At 39.5% G+C, this 21,925-nt stretch overlaps 1 protein-coding gene across 5 annotated transcripts in view; it reads left to right on the plus strand.

Moving 5' to 3' along the window:
* The window catches only part of RIMS2 (regulating synaptic membrane exocytosis 2), a 627,382-nt gene that overhangs the window by 63,313 nt on the left and 542,144 nt on the right, over positions 1–21,925 (plus strand). Inside the window, exon 2 of one of the 5 annotated variants that reach the window (XM_063451151.1) lies at positions 1,756–1,788. The exons of the other annotated variants lie outside the window; for them this stretch is intronic. Coding sequence (XP_063307221.1) covers positions 1,756–1,788 — 33 coding nt within the window. The remainder of the gene's footprint in view (positions 1–1,755; positions 1,789–21,925) is intronic. 5 annotated transcript variants of the gene reach the window in all.

A 21,925-nucleotide genomic window follows, 5' to 3' on the forward strand; every position in this document is an offset into this window, starting at 1 on the left:
GATCTGTATCAAAAGATTTGAGGTTGCGCTATTGAGAGCCTCAATGATTACTGCAAGACAAGCCTTTTAGTTTGAAAAATATGTCTCACTTAAAGGAGCACTATAGTGCCATGAAAACAAACTTGTTAGGTGTGTCCCCCTCCCTCAGAGCTCTCCTCCTGCTGAGCTGAAGGGGTTAAAACCCTTTCAGCCACTTACCATACCCAGCGCCGGGCTCCCTCTGCGCTTGTGACCTCTCCTCCCCCTGCCGAAGTCAGCTCCGAATGGCCAGAGCCGCGCACGCATTCTATCTGCCCATAGGAAAACATTACTCAATGCTTTCCTATGGACCTCAGCGTGTCCTCAATGCGATTTTCACATTGAGAATCATGGAAGCAGCTTCTAGTGGCTGTCAGGGAGACAGCCACTAGAGGCTGGATTAACCCTCATTGTAAAACTAGGGGGACCTGGCACCCAGACCACTTCATTTAGCTGAAGGGTTCTGGGTGTCTATAGTGGTCCTTTCAATCTTGTTGAAGTTTTAATGATTGATTATAATACTGTGGATTCAAACAGGCATTCTTTAATCACGCTCTTATAATGTGGCCATCTTTTCCTAAGGTTTCATATAATTATATTAAAGCAAGATATAAAAAAAAATAAAATAAAGCCCCAGATATTTTATTTCCAGCTGTAAGTACAACAAAGCTATCACTGCAAAGAACTAACTTATTCTATTACCTGTGGGCACTGTGAATTTGTCCCAAAGGTGGGTTATATTACATGGGATTTCTTTCTGGTTACTGTGCCACCCATATGTATAATTCTTCATGTTTACCAAAGATTAATGTGGGTTATTGCAAGTGATTTCTTTCTCAATCACACAGCACTTAACATTGGTTACTGTGCTATCCATATGTATAATTCTCTAGCCATTTGTAGCTTCTCCTATATCTCAGCCTCTTCCCACGCATTTCGCTTATAAACCTTCCCTTGTTTTATAGTTCCACTGCTCTGCACTGAGATTAAAGAATTGAGTACACTTTATAAGCGAGAATTAAGAAGTATGACATAGTTATACACACTGTATAGTAGCCTGACTGATAAATTATCTAGCCATTCGTAACTCCACCCATAGTCCAACTACTTCCTACACATTTCAATTCTAAATCTTCCCTTTTCTTCATAGTTCATTCCTCTGAGATTAATGGACTTAGTTCACTGTATAAGCAAACAAAAAGACATGTCCATGGTTATAAACACAATCTACTAGCCTTGACCTATACCGTTATATAAATAATAGTAGCCTAGTTATACGTAGTGATTATAATACATTATAGGCCTTATCGTCATACTGACACTTAATACTGGATGACTTGAGATGTTGGACATCAAAACGTACTGCTCTTTTTCATTGTTTGTTTGTCCAGCATGCGTGTGCATTGCAATGACACAATGGTTTATTAGCTCAGCATATTTAGTTTGATTTCACCTAAACTGTGTTACAGTATCTGTGTATATATATATACATGTGATGACCACTGTATATATGATGGTAAACAATCTCTGTAAGCCGTAACATTCAAAGTTATGATTTTTTTTTTTAAATGGATTTTGAAGTCTGGAGTGATATTAAAGATTGTTGAAAACAAACATAAAGCTGCTACGGTCAAAGGGGAGAAATTGTACATGTTTCATCTGAATTTGTTTATTTTTTTGTTACATTTTTTTTTTTTGACATATATTGCACTCAGCTGTGCAAACTTATCTTTCTAGGGTCAAAGAAGAACAAAAACCACAGCTGACACAGTAAGTATAAATTGTTGAAAGTGCAGTAGGCTTGACTCCCATTCCCGTCTCTTTTTTTTTTTTGCCGTGTATTGCTTTCTCGATTTTTTATGGTATTATGAAAATAATACCTAATAGTCTGCAACTTTTTTGTCATCTGCTTTCTCATTGGCTATTAATAGGGATGGGCGAATGTTGGCGAAATGGCATTTGTTTGGGTTAGCAAATGTCCCTCCAAGCATTCATTTGTGTAGAGAAATGTGCTTTAAGTATTTAAGGCTTTAATTCTTTGAGTGTTTGGTCAAAATAGAGGAAATTTTAATGACATTCTAGAATATAAAACAAGGTTAAAAAAATAGAATTCTTCCAATAACACAGCACTCGCCTGCTTTGATTGGGTGACTGCTTTTATAGATATGTCAGCATTTAGAATAGTATAAATACAATGGCAATACAATCATTACAGCTCTAATTGTTACTTTCATGTCTAAGACTTAACGTTAGAACATACAAAATTCCAAGAGGATGAATGTACAGGCTTCTCATAAACTAAAATTAGGATACCACCACTTTCTATTAGGATGGCTGCACATTCTTATTGGCTGACATTAAGAGACCACATCATTTTACCAAAATAAATGTACATTCCCTGGCATTGAGCAAACACAACATTCAATCAGGATGAATGCACATCATCCACATATGCCTGAATTTAGAGACCACATGTTACCAGACAAACTTGCATTCTTATACTTATAGTTAGAGTGTACAACATTTTACCAGAATGAATGTTGATTCTCCCCTTAAAATACTATTGAGAGAGTTGAACATGATACCAGCATGCATGTTATTTCTCCCCTTAGAATTACGAGAGCGCACAACATTATACCATTCTCCACCTAGACTTACATTGAGAGAGAGCAATATTCTACCAGGACAAATGGGTCTTCCCCTTTCAGACACATTAAAAAAGCATAAAATGGAGATTGTACATTGACCTCGTAGACTTTCATTAGGTAAGCACAGCATTCGACCAAGACAAATGTGCATTTGCCAATAGACGTAGCATCATATTTGCCTGCCATTGACTTTCATTGCAGTCGGTGAAACAAATGGAAAGTAAATGTTAGAATGTTTGCCAGGCATTCATTTGAGCATTCACTTGATGAATGTTGCCAACATTCATGTGTTATGGTGAATGTGATGGAACATTTGCCCATCCCTACTTGTTACATATTTGCTCACAGGTTCGTCAGCCTTTGTTGGAGGAAGATGCCACCCGCCAGCTCGTAGCCTAGTTGTCAATAAAATACCTTGTTTTACTTATTTTCTTTGCTGGCTGATTATGCAGATGCCATTCCCATTGGCTACCGGCTTTTGTGCCTTTTTATGTAGATTAGGTAAACCATTAGTTTTTGCCCCAGGGGAGGACAACCTTTTGCACACCGGCTGACGTTGGGCTACAACCAAAGCCTGGGTACATTTGCCACCTTTTTCGAAAGAGAAAACAAAAAAAAAATTACTGTCACTTCATTGCTTCCAAGAGACTTATAGTGTCCTTTTGTTAAAAAATAGTTAGCCCTAATTTAAATAAGGAGATTTAATTTGAACACCTTAAAAAGCTGGGGTGTGAAAGGTCTCATGCTCCTGTTATAGTCCACAGTACATTTTACATGTGATTACAGTCACATTATTTGCAGGTGGTTTCACCTTGGTGGGGTCACTGATCTGGTTAATAACATTCTGTTGCTGCAGACAAAACCTAGAATGGAATCCCAGACGTATTTTATTTATTTTATTTATTATTGCAATTTATATAGCGCCAACAGATTCCGTAGCGCTTTACAATATTATGAGAGGGGATTTAACTATAAATAGGACAATTACAAATAAACTTACAGGAACAATAGGTTGAAGAGGACCCTGCTCGATCGAGCTTACATTCTATAGGAGGGGGGGTGTAAAACACATTAGGACAGTAAGTAACGATGTTGCTTGCCTAGGTTATGTCGGAGCCATATAGCAGTTCTGTACAATCTGTGATCTTTTAGCTCTCTTTAAAAACACAACTTCTATGAGCTAGCTGCCGCGCATAGAAAGATGTGAGAGTTGTCTACAAACTAAAGTTGCCACCTGACAAAACGCAAAAGAGATAACTTGTACCCTCAGAGCCACTACTTACATAGGAATATTATTGGCTGTTGATTATTTTTTTTGTAGTCAAATTCTAGCTGTGCAGCTACCAACATTACTCAAAAATGTTTTACAGCAAGGGTAGGCAACCTTCAGCACAGCAGATGTTGAGGACTTAATTTCCCATAATGCTCTTATTACTGGCAAAGCATCAGGGGATATGTAGTCCACAACATCTGTAGTACCAGAGGTTGCCTAGCCCTGCTCTATAGCAATAAGAGCAGATAATGATTAAGATAATTGAAATTAGATGACAGCATGACAGCAGCAGATTGACTGCTATTAAGTTAGTATCTATTAAAGTGTTTGTAGATAACCCTATTTTCTTTTCAAATAGTAGTTATTTGTTTATTTTTTTTTTTACATTAAAAAAAAAAAAAATGTTAACCTGGAGCTTCATCCTGATAAAAATAGCAATAGAAAAAGAAAAACGAGTTGATCATTCTAATTTGGTAATTCTAATTTAATATCATTAAATGGAAGAAAACAATACTTATGTATTCATTTAATTTACTTTGTATTTTATTTTTTTTTTTACTGAACTGTAGAAAATGAAGCCTTTTATTAAAAAAACTATCAGAAATCATAAAAGAAAATAAAACATGATAACATTACTGCTGTTACCTTGCAGAAGGGACTAATACATTGGATGTTTATTCAAAACATACTTTAAACATTCCTAAATTTAGGAGGTAAAGTTTGTGGCCAGCATAACTAATTTAGTATGTATTATTAAATTATTAAAGCTGATTAATTAATTGTTTATTATATTTTTTGTATTTTTTGTATATTTTTTGTAGTATTTATTATTGACAACCTTCTCCAGTGTGTCTGCTCACAGGAGATGTGAAAAGTTAATCTCTCTCTTCCAGAGCATGGCTACCTACCTCTCTCTATCTGTTGCAATACTAGAATACCCATGATCCTTTGCCAGAGTGTTATTTGTTTTATTACCAATGGAGAAATGTAGGTTGGTTAGCTTTTTCCTCTTAAATGTCATGCTTCAGCTTTCTTTAAGGGACGCTATAGTCACCAAAACAAATTTAGCTTAATAGAGCAGGTTTGGTGTATAAATCATGCCTCTAAAGTTTTACTGCTCAACTCTCTGCCATTTAAGAGTTAAATCACTTTTGTTTCTGTTTATGCAGCCCTAGCCACACCTCCCCTGGCTTTAACTAACACAGCCTGCATGAACAAAATGGTTTCATTTTCAATCAGATGTAACTTACTTTAAACTTTTTTATCTCCTATTCTGTAAATTTAACTTTACACACAGGAGTGTCTAGCAAGCTATTAACAGAGCAGGATATAATAAATTATAAATTAAACAGAATTTGCAATAAAGGAAGTATAAACATTAGATGACTCTTTACAGGAAGTAATTACGTTACATGTAAGTAGGTGTGACTAAGGCTGCATAAACAAAGGGATTTAACTCTTAAATGGCAGAGGACTGAGTTGTGAGATTGCAGGGGCATGATCTATACACCAAAACTGCTTCATTCAGCCAAAGTTATTTAGGTGACTGTAGTGTCCTTTTAAATGTTCGCCACTGTGATATTTGCATCCAATATTCCACATGCGCACTGCAATCACAAAGCATTTCTAAATGACAATCACATTTTTAAAACTTTAAATACTAATAACAGCCTTCATTAAAATAGGCAGCCTTGTCCAATGTTAAAATATTGAGCATATTTAAAGAAAATAAAAAATAAATAAAAAATATTTGTTTTGTGTGCAATTTATTTTTATTTTTGCTGTTCTTCAGCCAATTAGTGTTGTCAACTAAAAATTAAATGAAAAGTAAATGTTACAATATTAATATTTACAATAATGCAGTTGGTTCAGGTGTTGCAGAACAGATGTATGTGTGTTGTGGCTTGCTAGAAAGCATGGCTGGCTATTTGAAATCTCCATCTATATCTGCTCTGTCCTTATTTCCTTCTGCCTTTGTGCTTTGATGCTTTCATTTTTAGCTTCAGATTAACACCATCTTGCATAAGCTGTCCAACCTCGCAGATCAATACTATTGAATGATTGCAGACTGTTTTATTGATGATTCACCATAATCAGTAATTGTTCAGTGGAATGTTTTATTCTAGTATTTAATATTTTGCACGAATTGTTTTCACACTTCTTTGTTCAGTCATCACCCATTTGGGCTTAATATCTTTTTACTTCTATGGAATTGACTGATTTGGTTGGTGGGAGGCCGTACTGTGAATGCAAGTAATATAGTAAATTATATCGAGATTTCTGATCCAATTATAATTCATCAGGCGTCAAGCAATGATGTGATCAGAATGATTGTATCTGCTAAGAAGTGAAAAACAAAACAAAATAAACATCTGATTAAAAATATACAAATGTCATTATTGTTCAGTATTCAGAAATTGTCTTCTTTATTTGTCCAGAAATGCACATTTGGTCCCAATTTCAAGGGTTGTTTAATTTGCCACTCAACGAAGAGAACGTAGGACAGGCACAGTCATTGGTAGCTCTCAAGCTTGTGTTGAACTACAGTTTCATGAATCTTAGGTTGTGATGGTGGTACTGCAAAAGTTGTGTGTTTGTCAATATAGAGTTTGGATTACTAAATACTGATGATAATTTCTGTCTGACCATTTGGAAAGGAAAGAATCGATGTTTAATTTATATCAAGAATACATTTATTACATGTGTTTAAAACCAAAAAATATATATCCTCATATTTCGCATTTGTATAAAATATATTGTTGATCTAGAATCACATCCTAAATGGACCAGTTATGTCTTTATGGAGAGATACCTGTTTACAATTCCCTGGGCGTTTCCAGATTTTGTCCGAAGTCTCCTATTCTAGAAATAATTACTGCTACTGCTATGTATATTAAAGAACTGTATGGATAATGGTTGTACTCCAAATGATAAGGAGAAAAGAAAGTCTGTTTAACAATCCGAGATCAAGGGCATTAGAGGGGCACAAAAACAAAATTCAAACAGGGTCTTCCAGTAAGTAATCCAACAGGATTACACACACGTTTTCATCTTTGAATTTTGCAGATTTAAAGGGGACAAAGGGATTTATCCATTATCATGCCCTTGATCCGAAGGAGAAGAATGTTGATTGACATTTATTTATAGACCCCCACATAACTACATTACTCAAGTAAGCGGTAATCTCTACATCTTGAGTGGGTGCCAATAGCCACATCCTATTTACTCAGACAGCCCCTGCACTGACTGTGCTATTGTTCGGTAGCTGTCTTCTCAGTGGCTGAGCTAATGTAGAGAGGGCTCTGGTGCAAGACTTTTTGTGGCCTTACTCAAGAGCAGTGGTGGCCCAAAGATCTTAACTCTTGTGCATCTCCCACGATGCTTTGCCAGCTGGGGACCTACCATTTGCCCATGCTAGCAGGCTTGTATTTGTGAGCAGTGTCTGTTTGTTTGACTGCATGTTTTTGTATGGAGCATGCGTGTGTGAATGTAGGCATGTATTATCGTTGATATTTGAATGTAGTGACATATTTGTATGCAATGTTGGCATTCAAATGCACATACAAACTGACACACACAAAGATTGAAACACATTCTGAAACAGATACACATACGCACTGACAAACCCATAGATGCACACGCATTCTGACACAGATACACATACACACAGATATACGCACTGACACAAACACACACACAAGTTACAATTGACATCTTTTATCCACCTCCCTGCTTCCATACCTTTTGGGTGCAGGAGAGTGGTCCAGACCTCTGACTGCTGACGGAGCCTGATGAATAAATTACATTTTCTAACGAATTGTTACAGATCATTTGAAAAGCTTATCCAAAAATATTAAATTGGGGACTTTGTGGTTAAATTGTTTCCAAAATTAAGACTGTGCCCAGACTTTCTTGCCCAATCATAAATTATATGAGTGTAAAGGGATACCCCGAGTACCAAAACAACTTTATATGCTGCCCTAGCCACACCACCTCTGATTTTGACTCACACAGCCAAAATGAAAAAAATAGTTAAATTGTCAATCAGATCTGACAGCACAGTGTGTTAACTTTCGATTTTTTTTAATCTTCTGCTCTGTTACTTGAATTTCAATCACACAAAGGAGGCTTCTGCAGTTTCTAGCTTGCTATTAACAGAGCAGGAGATAAGACATTCTAAATTAAACAAAGTGTACAATGAAGGAAGTTTAAATATTAGATCTCTCTTTGCAGGAAATGTGTAGGGAGACTGCGTAGGTCTATACAGAGGAGGTGTGGTTGGGCTCCATAAACAAAGTGATTATAGTAGAGGGTTGGTCCTATGATAAGTTACAGCACAGGGGATAACCCTAGATAGATAAATGCAAGAGGAGAGAGAGGAGGCTGTCTCTAGATAGTGTGTAAGAAAATCATTAAAAAATATATGGTTTAATTCAGAAATGCTAAAAACACACACAATGACTGACGAAGTTGCTAGTCACTACTGTCTCAGTAATGGATACCTGAGGCAGACACGGTGGCTGCAACTAGACAAACTACGTGAAGGTAGGTACAAACGGGAAGACAATAGACAAAACGTAAATGGACAGAGACAGGGCAAGAACCACACTAAAATAGTAATTAGGTCCCCACAACAGGAATGGTACAGTGCATACGATACTATTGCCCTATTCTGGTTAACTGGCAAGATCGTAAAGTATGGGTGCAAAGTAACTAAAGTGTCAGACGAAAATCACAGTATGGCTACAATGTGCCAGAAGTGCCCCTTATCTCAGGAAGAATAGGGGAAATCGTTAGTCAATTCAGGGTAGTGGGTGGGAGCTTAATCGTGGGTTGGTGCCCTATAAAGCATAGAAAGGTTTTAACTTGTATCCTCACAGGGAGAGTACCGCTTGTAGTATACACCGGCGTCCCTATATTAGTGGAGGATATAGTTGTAGGTCAGCATCCTAGTATAAATCTAGTGAAGTACATATAACGAAGAATTGTGTCTGTATAATAGTATCCAACCTAGGTGCTAGTGGTTACAGTATAATCTGTACTAATATCCTGATCTGTGCCTTCAAGGGCACCTAGCTTCTGGTAAGGCTATGGTAGTACTAGATATACTGTGCCTACATGAGCACCTAAATAATGGTCGGAGTAAATGTAGCAGAGAAATCCTGTGCCTTCGTGGGCACCTACGTGGTTAGCAAAGCTGTGCTACCTATTATCGGCTGTTCTAAACTGTGCCTCTGATGAGCACCTGAATAATAGTCGAAGAGTTAAACAGAGATATCCTGTGCCTTCGTGGGCGACTAAGTGGTTAGCAAAGCACTGCTTCCTATTTACGGCTATTCTAAGCTGTGCCTTCGTGGGCACCTAGCTCTAACCGTAGAAATTAGCAAACTAGGATGCTGAGTGGAAACTATGGTCAGAGTCCAACGATCCTCGGTGTAACCGAGCTCTAGTGGCTAAAGTACTGTAAAGTTTAGCGTGTAAGGTCACACGAAAAATCATATAGAGTTAGTAACACCGGATCGATTATCGAGCCCCGACGCGCGTTTCACCAAACACAGGCTCTTCAGGGGGAACCGGCTTCCCGATCGAGGCGAGTTTAAATAAGCCGCCTATTTTCCTTATTGGACCAAAGAATGTGACGTCATTGTCAGTAGTGAGACGTACGGTGGCTGAACGCAATCATTTCGAGTCAGACTGCGCTGACTAAATGATGCCCCGTGATGTTCAACTGATATGTTCTGAAAGTAACACCCAGAGTCATGCTGATTAGGTGGGAAAAGGGGAGATGGTTCATCCTCATAATTTGGGGATAATGTACCCTGAATGATAACACTTGATAGTGACGATAATCTTAGATAGTGGGAGATATATAATAGTTCCAATCAGTGCAGGGACAGATATCTAAATAAGGAGAAGTCCCTCATAATATTTGCCAATTGGTTAAGTTTGTGGCATGGTGGATCAGCAATACGGGTGATATGTATAGTAGCGATTAAAGTACATAGTAGATGGGTCACAATGTTTGGTGGTTGGTCATAAAGGAAGGGTATATCATTAAAGGTGTGTCTTAGTAGATAATTTTTAGCTAAGAAGTATTCAAGTGGTGTAAATGCAACATAAGTGCTAATACATCGTGGATAAGGTATAGAGTGCTTGTCATCGGTGAATGAATGCGGTGTAGTAAAATTCTTCATTCAGTCCCGATGGAGCCAAAGTTTTAAAGAGATAGATCCATTTGGATTCTTTTTGTAGTAGTGTTTTATTAAAATGTCCTTTTCTTGGATTGGGCGATAGTTTTTCTATTGCCTGGAACTTGAGATTTTCAGGTTTGCCATCATGGAAATTCCTGATGTGTCTGGCCACTGGTGTAGGGTTAATGGTATTATCAATAGAATTGATATGTTGCAAAATCCTCCTGCGGAACTGTTGGAATGTCTTGCTGATATATTGTGTTCCACAGCTACATGTTATCAGATATACCACCCGGGTGGTGCTGCAGTTGACCAAGGCGTTAGTGGTTATGGTAATCTTAGATTGTGTCGATTGAACAGTCTTTGAGGGTGTGATGTACTGGCAGGCCTTGCAATGGCCGCATCTGTACGTCCCTTTGGTACTGGATAACCAGTTACTGGGTGAGGGTAATGGTGACAGGTGGCTGTGGACCAGACGGTCTTGTAGGTTGGTAGGTCTCCGTGCTGTAAGGGGTGGGTAGTTTGGTAGAATGTCTTTGAGGAATGGATTGTGAAGCAGAATGGGCCAGTTAGTGTGAAGTATATTTGACATTGTCCCCCAGCCTTGATCAAAAGTCGCGCACATCTCGGGATTTTGGAATCCACTTTAGGTTTGGTCGTGGTGAGGCTCTGATGTCTATTGATTCCGCTGGCTCTTTGAAATGCCTGTTTAAGGATGCGGTTCGGATATCCCAGCTCTTTGAATCTGGATCTTAACAGTTTGCATTCTCTATCATATGCCAGATCTTCAGAGCAGTTCCTTCTTGCCCGTAAATATTGGCTGAAAGGAATGGATGCTTTTAATTTGAAGTGATGATGACTTTGCCAGTGGAGAAGACTGTTGGTCGAGGTGGATTTGCGGAATAGTTCAGTTTGGATGGTGCCTGCTTCTGTAAGTATGATTTTCAGGTCTAAAAACACCAATTCGTGATCGTCGATCACGTGAGTGAGCTTTAGATTAATCTCATTGTCATTGAGGGTCTGTACGAACTCCTCAAAAGTGTGAGTGGGACCTGTCCAGAAGAGCAACAGATCGTCAATGTATCTATGCCAGCTCAAAATATAACCGTGATACTGGTCAAATTTTGCTGACATGACGATCTGTTGCTCCCACCATCCCAGAAATAGGTTGGCGTATGTGGGTGCACAAGTAGTGCCCATAGCGGTCCCGGATGTTTGTAGGTAATACTGTCCATTAAAGGTGAAGTAATTGTGGGTCAGTATAAAGTTAAGGGCATTGATAAAAAAACTTCTTTTGAGAGTCACTATAAGAAGTTTTTTCCAGAAAATGTTCACACGCTCTAAGGCTCATATGGTGAGGTATGTTTGTATATAGGGCGACCACATCCAAACTGGCCAACATGGTGTATGGGGGGACTGTCATGTCTTGTAGAAGTTGCAACGTGGTTTTGGTGTCCTGTAAGTACGAGGGTAACTTAAGTACAATGGGATGTAAGATTTTTTCCATGTACTGGCTGAGGTGTTCAGTGAGACAGTTGTTCCCCGATATTATAGGTCTCCCTGGTGGTGGACAGGTACCTTTGTGCACTTTGGGTAAGCAGTAGAAGGTGGCGATTGTTGGATGCTTGTGAGGTATCAGAAATTTAAATTCATCCGAGGTTATAACCTGCAGTGTCCTAGCTTCCGTTAGTATGGTATCTAACTCGATTAGAAATTTGGTAGTTGGGTCAGAGGGGAGGGTCCTGTAAGATAAGGTGTCGTTTAGGTGTGTCATGCACATGTTGATATAATCTTGTCTGTTTTGTAGGACGATATTGCCCCCCTTGTCTGCTGGTTTGATGATAATGTTTTCAAGTGATGTGAGTTCTTTTAGTGCTAGACGTTCTTGCGAACTCAGATTGTTAGGAATGGGGGCATGGTTGGGTGTCATCTCAAATTGGTTAAGGGACATCTCTACAAAAAGATCCACGTGAGGTGTGTCTTTGAAGTTCGGTGTGAAGCAACTGGGTGGTTTCAAATTAGTGAGAGGTCTGAGAGGATCCTGTTCATCCTGAAGACTAGTTAGAATTTTAGAGAGCTCGTAGTCCTTTAGGGAGAGACCTAGGTCATTTGCTAGTTGCAGATCCTGTTTGGCGTGCATAATGTTTAGGGCGAGTTTCCTACCGAATAGATTTATATATTTCGACCAGTTGAAGTTACTGCACAGTGGGGTGGGCACAAAGGAAAGTCCCTTACTGAGAAGGGTAATATGACATGTTAGTAGTGGAAAGTCTGATAAGTTTATGATTCTATTGTTTGTTATGTCCTTTGTGTTCGGCCCTGTGTTTTGTAGGCCCACCGGTCCCTGTCCCTGAGTCTCCCCCGTTGCTGTCGGGGGGGGGTCCTGCTCTAAAAAAGTAGCTGACAGTGCAGTGGACTGGGTTGTTGGATTATTGGTTTCCAAAGGGATGGGAATATCCAAAAAGGATACAGTTTTGTCTGTGTTCCTAAGAATGCTTTTATTCTGATGGAATTGGGTACTGTAATCCTTTTTGCGCTCTGTACTTCTATTGGCTGGTGATTTGTATCTGGTTCTAGAGGATTGATCTTGGTCAGACCAATCCGTCTCCCCAGAGGACGATCCCCTATAGTTACTAGGTCTTCTGTTATATTTTCTTTTTTGTCTGAAAATATCCCCTATTTTAAAATCTTTGAAGTCTCGTTGGAATTTCTGGTGTTTCTTAATTTTTAGATGTTGTCTAAAACTGGTGATGTTATTCTGGAGTTTGTTTTCCATCGGTATATAGAGATTGTCAGACTTGAAGTTTTTTATTTTTATGATTTCATTTTGCAGTTTAACATTTGTATCGTCAAAGATAGTCGTTTCTAGTTTGATCAGGAATTCCATTAACCGAAAAGAACAGCTCAGTAGAATTGTGTTCCACTCATCGAGCTGTTCCTCGGTTTGGATTTTGTCGGGCAGCAAAATGTCAGGGCGTAGGCCTCTAGGTACTAATTTTTGTTGTGAATATTGCTTTCGGCTCGTAAGTTCCCAGAAACTTTTAATTTGTTCCTGGTATAGTTTTTGGATGGCAAAAAAGGAAAGATTAATGTCAGTATTTACAGTGTCATTATTGGCAAGTGGATTATTTGAAAAAACATTGGTAATCTCGTCATGTTCTAAATTGGGATCACCCATAAACAAAGTGATCTAACTCCTAAACAGCAGAGAATTGAGCAGTGAGACTGCAGGGGCATGATCTATACAAAGTTGTTTTGGTGCTTATGTGTGTGGAAGTGTTCCTTTAATATACAGTTGAAAGAAAAAAGTATGTGAACCCTTTGGAATGATATGGATTTCTGTACAAATTGGTCATAAAATGTGATCTGATCATCATCAAGTCACAGCAATAGACAATCACAGTCTGCTTAAACTAATAACACCCAAAGAATGAAATGTTGCCATGTTTTTATTGAACACACCATGTAAACATTCATAGTGCAGGTGGGAAAAGTATGTGAACCCATGGATTTAATAACTGGTTGAACCTCCTGTGGCAGCAATAACTTCAACCAAACGTTTCCTGTAGTTGCAGATCAGATGTGCACAACGGTCAGGAGTAATTCTTGACCATTCCTCTTTACAGAACTGTTTCAGTTCAGCAATATTCTTGGGATGTCTGGTGTGAATCGCTTTCTTGAGGTCATGCCACAGCATCTCAATTGGGTTGAGGTCAGGACTCTGACTGGGCCACTTCAGAAGGCGTATTTTCTTTTGTTTAAGCCAATCTGCTGTTGATTTACTTCTATGCTTTGGGTCATTGTCCTGTTGCAACACCCATCTTCTGTTGAGCTTCAGCTGGTAGACAGATGGCCTTAAGTTCTCCTGCAAAATGTCTTGATAAACTTGGGAATTCATTTTTCCTTCGATGATAGCAATCCGTCCAGGCCCTGACGCAGCAAAGCAGCCCCAAACCGTGATGTCCCCACCACCATACTTCACAGTTGGGATGAGGTTTTGATGTTGGTGTGCTGTGCCTCTTTTTCGCCACACAGTGTTGTGTGTTTCTTCCAAACAACTCAACTTTGGTTTCATCTGTCAACAGAACATTTTGCCAGTACTGCTGTGGAACATTCAGGTGCTCTTGTGCAAACTGTAAATGTGCAGCAATGTTTTGTTTGGACAGCAGTGGCTTCCTCTGTGGTATCCTCCCATGAAATCCATTCTTGTTTAGTGTTTTACGTATTGTAGATTTGCTAACAGGGATGTTAGCATTTGCCAGTGACTTTTGTAAGTCTTTAGCTGACACTCTAGGATTCTTCTTCAACTCATTGAACAGTCTGCGCTGTGCTCTTGCAGTCATATTTTCGGCCACTCCTAAGTAGAATAGCAGAACAAACGTGAACAAAACGTATGAACGTGAACAATAAGGAATGTCAGCCGTTCATGTCATGTTAATTGATAATTGTATCAGTGGGAGAAAAGCAAGACAGCATTGTCATTGGACAGTCTGTGCATGTCATACATATAAATAAACACTTGTTATCCCACTATTCTGCAGGGAATGAATTGAAGTGAATTTAGAGTAGCAGCAGTGCTGAACTTTCTCCATTTATAGACAATTTATCTTACCGTGGACTGATGAACAGCAAGGCTTTTGGAGATACTTTTATAACCCTTTCCAGCTTTATGCAAGTCAACAATTCTTAATCGTAGGTCTTCTGAGAGCTCTTTTGTGCGAGGCATCATTCACATCAGGCAATGCTTCTTGTGAAAAGCAAACCCAGAACTGGTGTGTGTTTTTTATAGGTCAGGGCAGCTGTAACCAAAAACCTCCAATCTCATCTCATTAATTGGACTCCAGTTGGCTGACATCTCACTCCAATTAGCTCTTGGAGATGTCATTAGTCTAGGGGTTCACATACTTTTTTTCCACCTGCACAGTGAATGTTTACATGGTATGTTCAATAAAAACATGGCAACATTTCATTCTTTGTGTGTTATTAGTTTAAGCAGACTGTGATTGTCTATTGTTGTGACTTAGATGATGATCAGATCACATTTTATGACCAATTTGTGCAGAAATCCATATCATTCCAAAGGGTTCACATACTTTTCCTTGCAACTGTATAGTTATAAATGGTCCATTTCTAAAAAAAATAAAATAATTCAATAAAGGTTATTCCAGTGATATTTTTGCATTTTCATGTTGAAATATAATTTGACAAAAGCAGAATATGTTACCTAAAAATATTATTAGATCTATATATTTTCAATCAATTTGAAAGGCACAATGTACAGATCTGAGCAAGAGAATGTGGCTGAGGAAGTTGGAATCATATAGCAGGATAATTTATACTAATGCCACCCACTATGTTCTGTGTCATGGAAAACTGCAATCCGTCTCTTCTTCATGTCACTTCTCTTGATTGTCGTGCTAATATTAGTACAGATAACATTATCCTGATATTTTTTTTTTATCTGCAAAGCTGATCATTTTAAATGAACGTGAACAAAAAGGAATGTCAGCCGTTCATGTCATGTTAATTGATAATTGTATCAGTGGGAGAAAAGCAAGATGGCATTGTCATTGGACAGTCTGTGCATGTCATACTTATAAATAAACACTTGTTATCCCACTATTCTGCAGGGAATGAATTGAAGTGAATTTACTTATTCTTGTCTGTTTATAGACTTGGACCTGGAATCCATGGCGAGGCTTGCCAATTTTCAGGCCCAACATCATTTTTTTGTAATTCACAAAGAAAGGTTTCAGCATCTGTTAATGTCAGTAGAATAAGGCCAACACTAGAACCAAAAGAAAATGCCATCTGTTTAAAAGAACCTGTACATAAGAACAGGTTTGGCCTGTTTGCATCATATTACCCTGTTTCGTCTGGATAGATGTTTGACTGAAAAGTCACAGACTGAGGTTTCTCTCTGGATGTAAGGGGACTTAGCAAACAGTTACCCCTCTTTATTGCCTTTCAAAACCAAAATATTTTTTTTAACAAGAAGCAAACAAAAATATATTTCTCATAGAATGGAGACAATATCATGCACATTTACGTAAACATATAATTTAGGAAGTGAACCTCTCAAGTTTTAACTGCTTTCGACCCCTATAGACTGATATAGCTACAGAATATATTTACGATTCCATTTTAACGAATAGTCTTGGCTTAACCTGTCTATTGCCAAACACTTGAATAATGCAGTTTCACCCTGTTGCACATGAAGATTTTCTTGTAGAGCAGTGGTTCACAAACCAGTCCTCAAGGCACGTCAACCAGTCAAGGATTTAGGGATTACATAGCAGTGGCTAAGGTGTTTTTAGAAAAAAAAGAAAAAACACCTTAGACACAACTGGGTCACCCCTAAATCCTGGACTGGTAGGTGTGCCTTGAGGACTGGTTTGAGAAACACTGTTGTAAAGCATTTCCATTGAACTTAATGTCTAGATTGCAATATTCACAATTTAGTCTTTTTAACCTCTCCGTTAGTCATTGCCAAAATGCATAATGCAGACACAGAAACTGGTTCGAATAAAAAATTCCAAGTATAGTTCTAAAGGCTCAAATATATAGCTAAAAAAACAGCAAGGCATGCCTCCCAATCTTCCTGATCTCGGCAGGTCAGTCCCGATTTTCTGGTCTTGTTTCCGTCCGGAGTTAGTCCCCTGGTGTACCGCTTTTGGTAACACTAGAGAACTGCCTCTAAAAACTGTAGCACAAGCACATTATTAGGCACTAGGACCTTGCTGCTAGCACTGAAACAATGTCCCTGCAAGTCCTGCCCATAGTGGGCTGGCCTGCTTGATTGGCAGGCAGTCTGGCATGCATTCATGATAGTCTAACCTGCCAGTAATGGGCAGGTCTGCCCCTTTGGACAGAGCCAGTGGTGCAATCACATCACTGACATGCCACTTGGATGCCCCTCCCACTAGCATCTTACTTCTCGGGACGCCAAGACATATAGCCAAGTTAATATTTTGGGACTGACTGGTGTTATTTACTAAAATGTCAGTTGCCTAGAATTCAAATGGAAATTACATTTTATGCCTTGCAAGGCTTGATAAGTCATTACAGTTATATTCGATTTAAAGGGACACTGTTCGCACCCAGACCACTTCAGCTAGTTGAAGTAGTCTGGGTGCTGTGACCCTTTTGCACTGTGTGCTACAATGTTAAACAGCAGTTACTAAGTCTGCCCTCAGTGTCTGTCTACCAGACAGCCACTAGAGGGCTTCTGGAATCCAAACTGACTTTTGGTCCGTTATCTGACGCTGGACGTCCTCATTGGACGTCCTCACGGACCTCCAGCGTCAAATTGTGGGAAAATGTGACGCTGGAGGTCCGGGAGGATGTCCAGCGTCAAATTTTCCCCATAGGAAAGCATTGAATAATGCTTTCCTATGCGGAGGTCTAATGCAAGCGTGGCTGTTGCCACGTATGCGCATTAGGTCTTCTGCAGTAGCTGACGTCGGCGCGGGAGGAGTGTGGGTGGAGCCTGACCCTGCGCCGAGGGACATTCAGTTAAGTTCAGGTAAGTGGCCAAAGGGGTTTTATCCCCTTCAGCCTGGCGGGAGGGGGGCCACGAGAGAGGGGGGCATCCCGGGAGTCTATAGTGTCAAGAAAACGGGTTTGTCACACATGTCATGTGTCCTTAAGGATACGCTTAGATACGCTTTTCAAATTATTTAATATTGTGGAAAAAAAAGGGATTTTGTAATATTTAGATTTTCTATTTACATGTGTATTTTTGATATATTATTATTTAAAAAAAAATCTTTTCGAATTTATTCAAAAATATTAAATCATTACAAAAGCATATCCAACATTTCTTATCATGCTTTAATGGTGTTTATATGTTGCCTATTTTTATTTATTTGTTGGTTTATTCATTTTTGTTACTTTCTCTGAGGAGAAACGTGTTACAGAACTTTCCCTTGATTGAAAATGATTTTGAGATCTCTCTTTGTAGTGAGATATGCTGCTTGTGTTCTTTGACAGATTTACAACCAGACAATGTTGACTCCTCATTCCCATTTCTAAAAAAAATCTCTTTTTTTATGATGCCTGAGGCATGCTTTGCAAAGAACACTTGCAGATTAACTTTACTTCGTTACTTAAGACATCCAAACGGAAATTGAGAGATAAATACAAAAAATATAGCTCTACGTTTTCAAGAATCCCTGTATATTAAACAAACAAATTACTGTTTTTCTTTTATGGATTACGTGCACCTCTTAATAAAAAAAAAACAAAAAAAAACAAAAAAAACATTTCAGGGCTGTATTTAAAAATAAAAATAAAAAAATCTTTATTTTTTTGTTGTGCAAGTTATAACAAATGCGTGTTGCCACAAAAGCAGTGACAAGCATAATATCATCGTACATTTTCAAATATGGCAAATGGAGAGTCTGCACAATTTTATAATATTAGTAATAGAGTATTGGTCATATAAGTCATATCAAAACAGTACATGTCATAGTCAAAAAGTAAGTCTAGCACATAGAGAGTATGAAGATAAGTACACCTAAGGGTCCTCAGGCTGCAAGAGCCATCAGCATTGCGTCACTGTCTAGTGGTAGTGAGCTGGTTAACTGAATAGACATTAAGCAGAATTAATAATGTGTTCAGTGGGTATAAGCATGAAAAGAAACACAGAAACAAAAGCCCCTGGTTACCCTATACCGCACTGAGGCACAACAGCTTGTTGGTACAGTAATTCGTTCCGCAGGCTCAAGAGCCTATATGCTGGTTGTAACGGATCGCCTGGCACCCCGACTGGGTACCTCCGTTAAAGGATGCTCCTAGCGTTTCCTGAGGACTCCAAGCACTCTGGCAGACACCACAATCACCGAATCTGAGAAGCATATAAATCCTCTCAAGCCTCTGAATGCTGTAGACAGTTGAATAGGAACCATATGAATAGGTTTTCAATCCTAACAGTCAAACTGGAACAGCATACAATAAATCCTCCAACAATAATGAGACGACACTTCACTTTGAGGGTAAAACAGGAACTCTGGACTGGCTCATCCAGCCTGGCTTTTATTTCCATCTCACACATACAGGCCACACCCAGGGGGAGGCATAAAATGACCAATAGTATCACGGTGCAACCCACACATCCCCTCCCCTTAGTGTGACACATAATCCCATTATGCATACAGTTTAAAATATACTTTTTACACAACTTTCATAACTCTAAAACCATACATCACATTCACATAAAAATACATATCCATTCAGGGGAACAACATATTACAAAATGGCATGAATCCGACCAGGGGTTCAAAAGTTACTAAAAGTATCTTTTGACCCTTACTAGCCGCATGGCAAACCGGTTTAAACAGGTTTTACATAGGCCTCTATCCTGGAGACAAAGAGGAAAGTAATCCAATTATCCAGGGCTAGAAGCAGACTCCATTAACCACATGGTTACAGAAAGACATAAAACACTTTAAAATACAGAAAGTTACTTTTTATCCATAACACACAGACATTTCACATATCCCCAGATAGCTGGGATCTGAGCGCACAAAACTACCGAATAGCGCGCAGATCCTATTCACACAGTACAATTGCCATGGAGCTAAAGTCTTTCCCATAGTCTTTCATTATATGAATAGGCTCCATGGTATCGCTATCTGGGGTATCACCGCTCACACAGGGCCATAATCACTGGGCAGGAGGCTAGCAACCAGGCTTCTCCAGGGCCCAGTGGCGAGGTTGGTTTCGCCACACTGGTATTATATGTAAAATGAGATAAAGTAAACATGCTTAGGTATTCAAGCTTCTGATATGTCTTTATTTTAACAGGCTACATAGGTAAGTCTAGGTAAAGATTTAAAGCAGCACTGTCATGCCGATCTTACCTCTCACCCCAATCACTTCCTCTTCTCTCCCTCTCTCAGGATCTGTTCTTCATTTCTTGCTATCTGCTCTACCTTTCTTTAAAACATAAGACAAAGTAGGGACTACTTTGTCTTATGGAGGTTTCCTACGCCTGACCATCTATGACCAGCGGAGGAGCAAAGTGTGCTCCATTTTCTGTGGTCAGAGATATTTTCCCTCAATTCTCACCTTTCCTCCGTGTTCTCGCGATGCCTCCTTTGCACATTCCCCCACGGAAAGCCCTGAGGGGAGGGTGGGTGCCCTAAATGAAACCTATTGTCCTTCCCCTGGCCCCCACCCATGGGTCAAATTACACAGCATGGGAAAATTCCAAAGAACTTTCCCACGCTGTGTAAAATGACTCAGAGCACTCTGATTCGTTGGATTCCAAGCCAACCACTCAGAGTGCTGTGACAGGTAAATGTAGAGACTTACCTGTCAGTCTCTTAATTGACCTGTCAGAGCACTCTGATGACTGGATGACTTAAAGTCTAATTGCAGGTTGTGGGGAGGCTTTTAAGACTCTCCCTGCCCTGCGGAGCTCAGTCTGCGCCGTGTCCTTGCTGAGTGACGATGGAATATTTTTTTTGTGTTGAGATTTTTTTTTCCCGTCAGATTTTTTTTTTTGCACTCAGGTTTGTTTTTTTATTTTATAAGTTCGACGGGTATTATGTTTTTTTATTTGGCCTTTTTTGGGGCTGAAAAAATAAGACATCAAATGGTAAGTATTTTTTTTATTTATTTACAGGGATTTAGATTTAAAATAGTGAGGGGGTAGGTAGTACTTTATTTTTTTGGGGTGAAGTGGTGACTAGGGGCTTGGTGTATTTTCACATTTAAAAGGTCCTTCCCCCTCCCCCATTTTCATTTAGAGCCCCGACCTGCCGCTCAGGGGTGGAGGCCAGGGGGGACAATAGGCCCCCCATTTTTATTTAGCGCCCCAACCTACCACTCATGGGTGGGGGCTGGGGGGGAGGATAATGGGGCCCCCACCCTCCTTTTCATTCAGGGCCCCCACCCACCGCTAATTAATAGATGCCCCACCATGGGAGGAGGTTTTTTATTTTTTACATCAGTGAGCATCAACTGGCTGCTCACTGTTTAGTAGACATGCCCCTATTCGTGGCATAGCGAGTAGAGGCATTCAGGAGATTTTAATCTCCCTTATGCTATTATGGGGTTCATATTGACCCCCATAGAGTGAGGGAGGACATGGGGGGCTTAGGAAGTGACAGAGAGCACTGCTCCCTGCCGCTTCTATTTTTACATATTACAAGGAGTTCGTTTGTAGTAAACCAAACGAATGAAAGAAGAGGTCTTTGTTCATTTACTTGAAATTTCTATTCATTTATTCGTCTTTCTGACGAATGCCCAAGTGTTCAATGTGTGGGAATTTCACAGCGCTATCTAGTGTAGGCAGATGGCGTGTCCCATAGGGACTTCATCTACCCATAAAAAGATGGCGGCGCCGAGGACCTAGTTCCAGGCAGAAAATAAAGATAAAAAATAGGTATTATGGGGGGCTTAGGAGAATTTGGGGGTGACTAGAGGGACAATTAGATGTAATGGAGTTGGGAGGGGGGTAAAAAAAAAACTGGATTCGGCCATGACAGTGCCACTTTAAGTAGAAATTTAATTTGTTTGCCATAAGATAACAGAGGCTATCTAGTGCCTAAAGTGAGAGTTAACAGATAATATAATGAGTTACATAAAACACAATTAACAAAAGACCACTGAGGTCCATTAGAAGAGGCAACCCAGCCTCCCCGGGATCAGCTCTTCAAGACCGCTGGTAAGGGCACGCAGGCAAGCCTGCTGGATTCTCTGGACTCGGCCCTCTCCAGTTTCTGACTGGGATGTAGTGCTTGGGAAGTGCTGACATGTAGGCAGGTCTGGTGAGTGCCATTTCGCCA

The sequence above is a fragment of the Pelobates fuscus genome, chromosome 4 (genome assembly GCF_036172605.1).
Source record: "Pelobates fuscus isolate aPelFus1 chromosome 4, aPelFus1.pri, whole genome shotgun sequence".
NCBI lineage: Eukaryota > Metazoa > Chordata > Amphibia > Anura > Pelobatidae > Pelobates > Pelobates fuscus.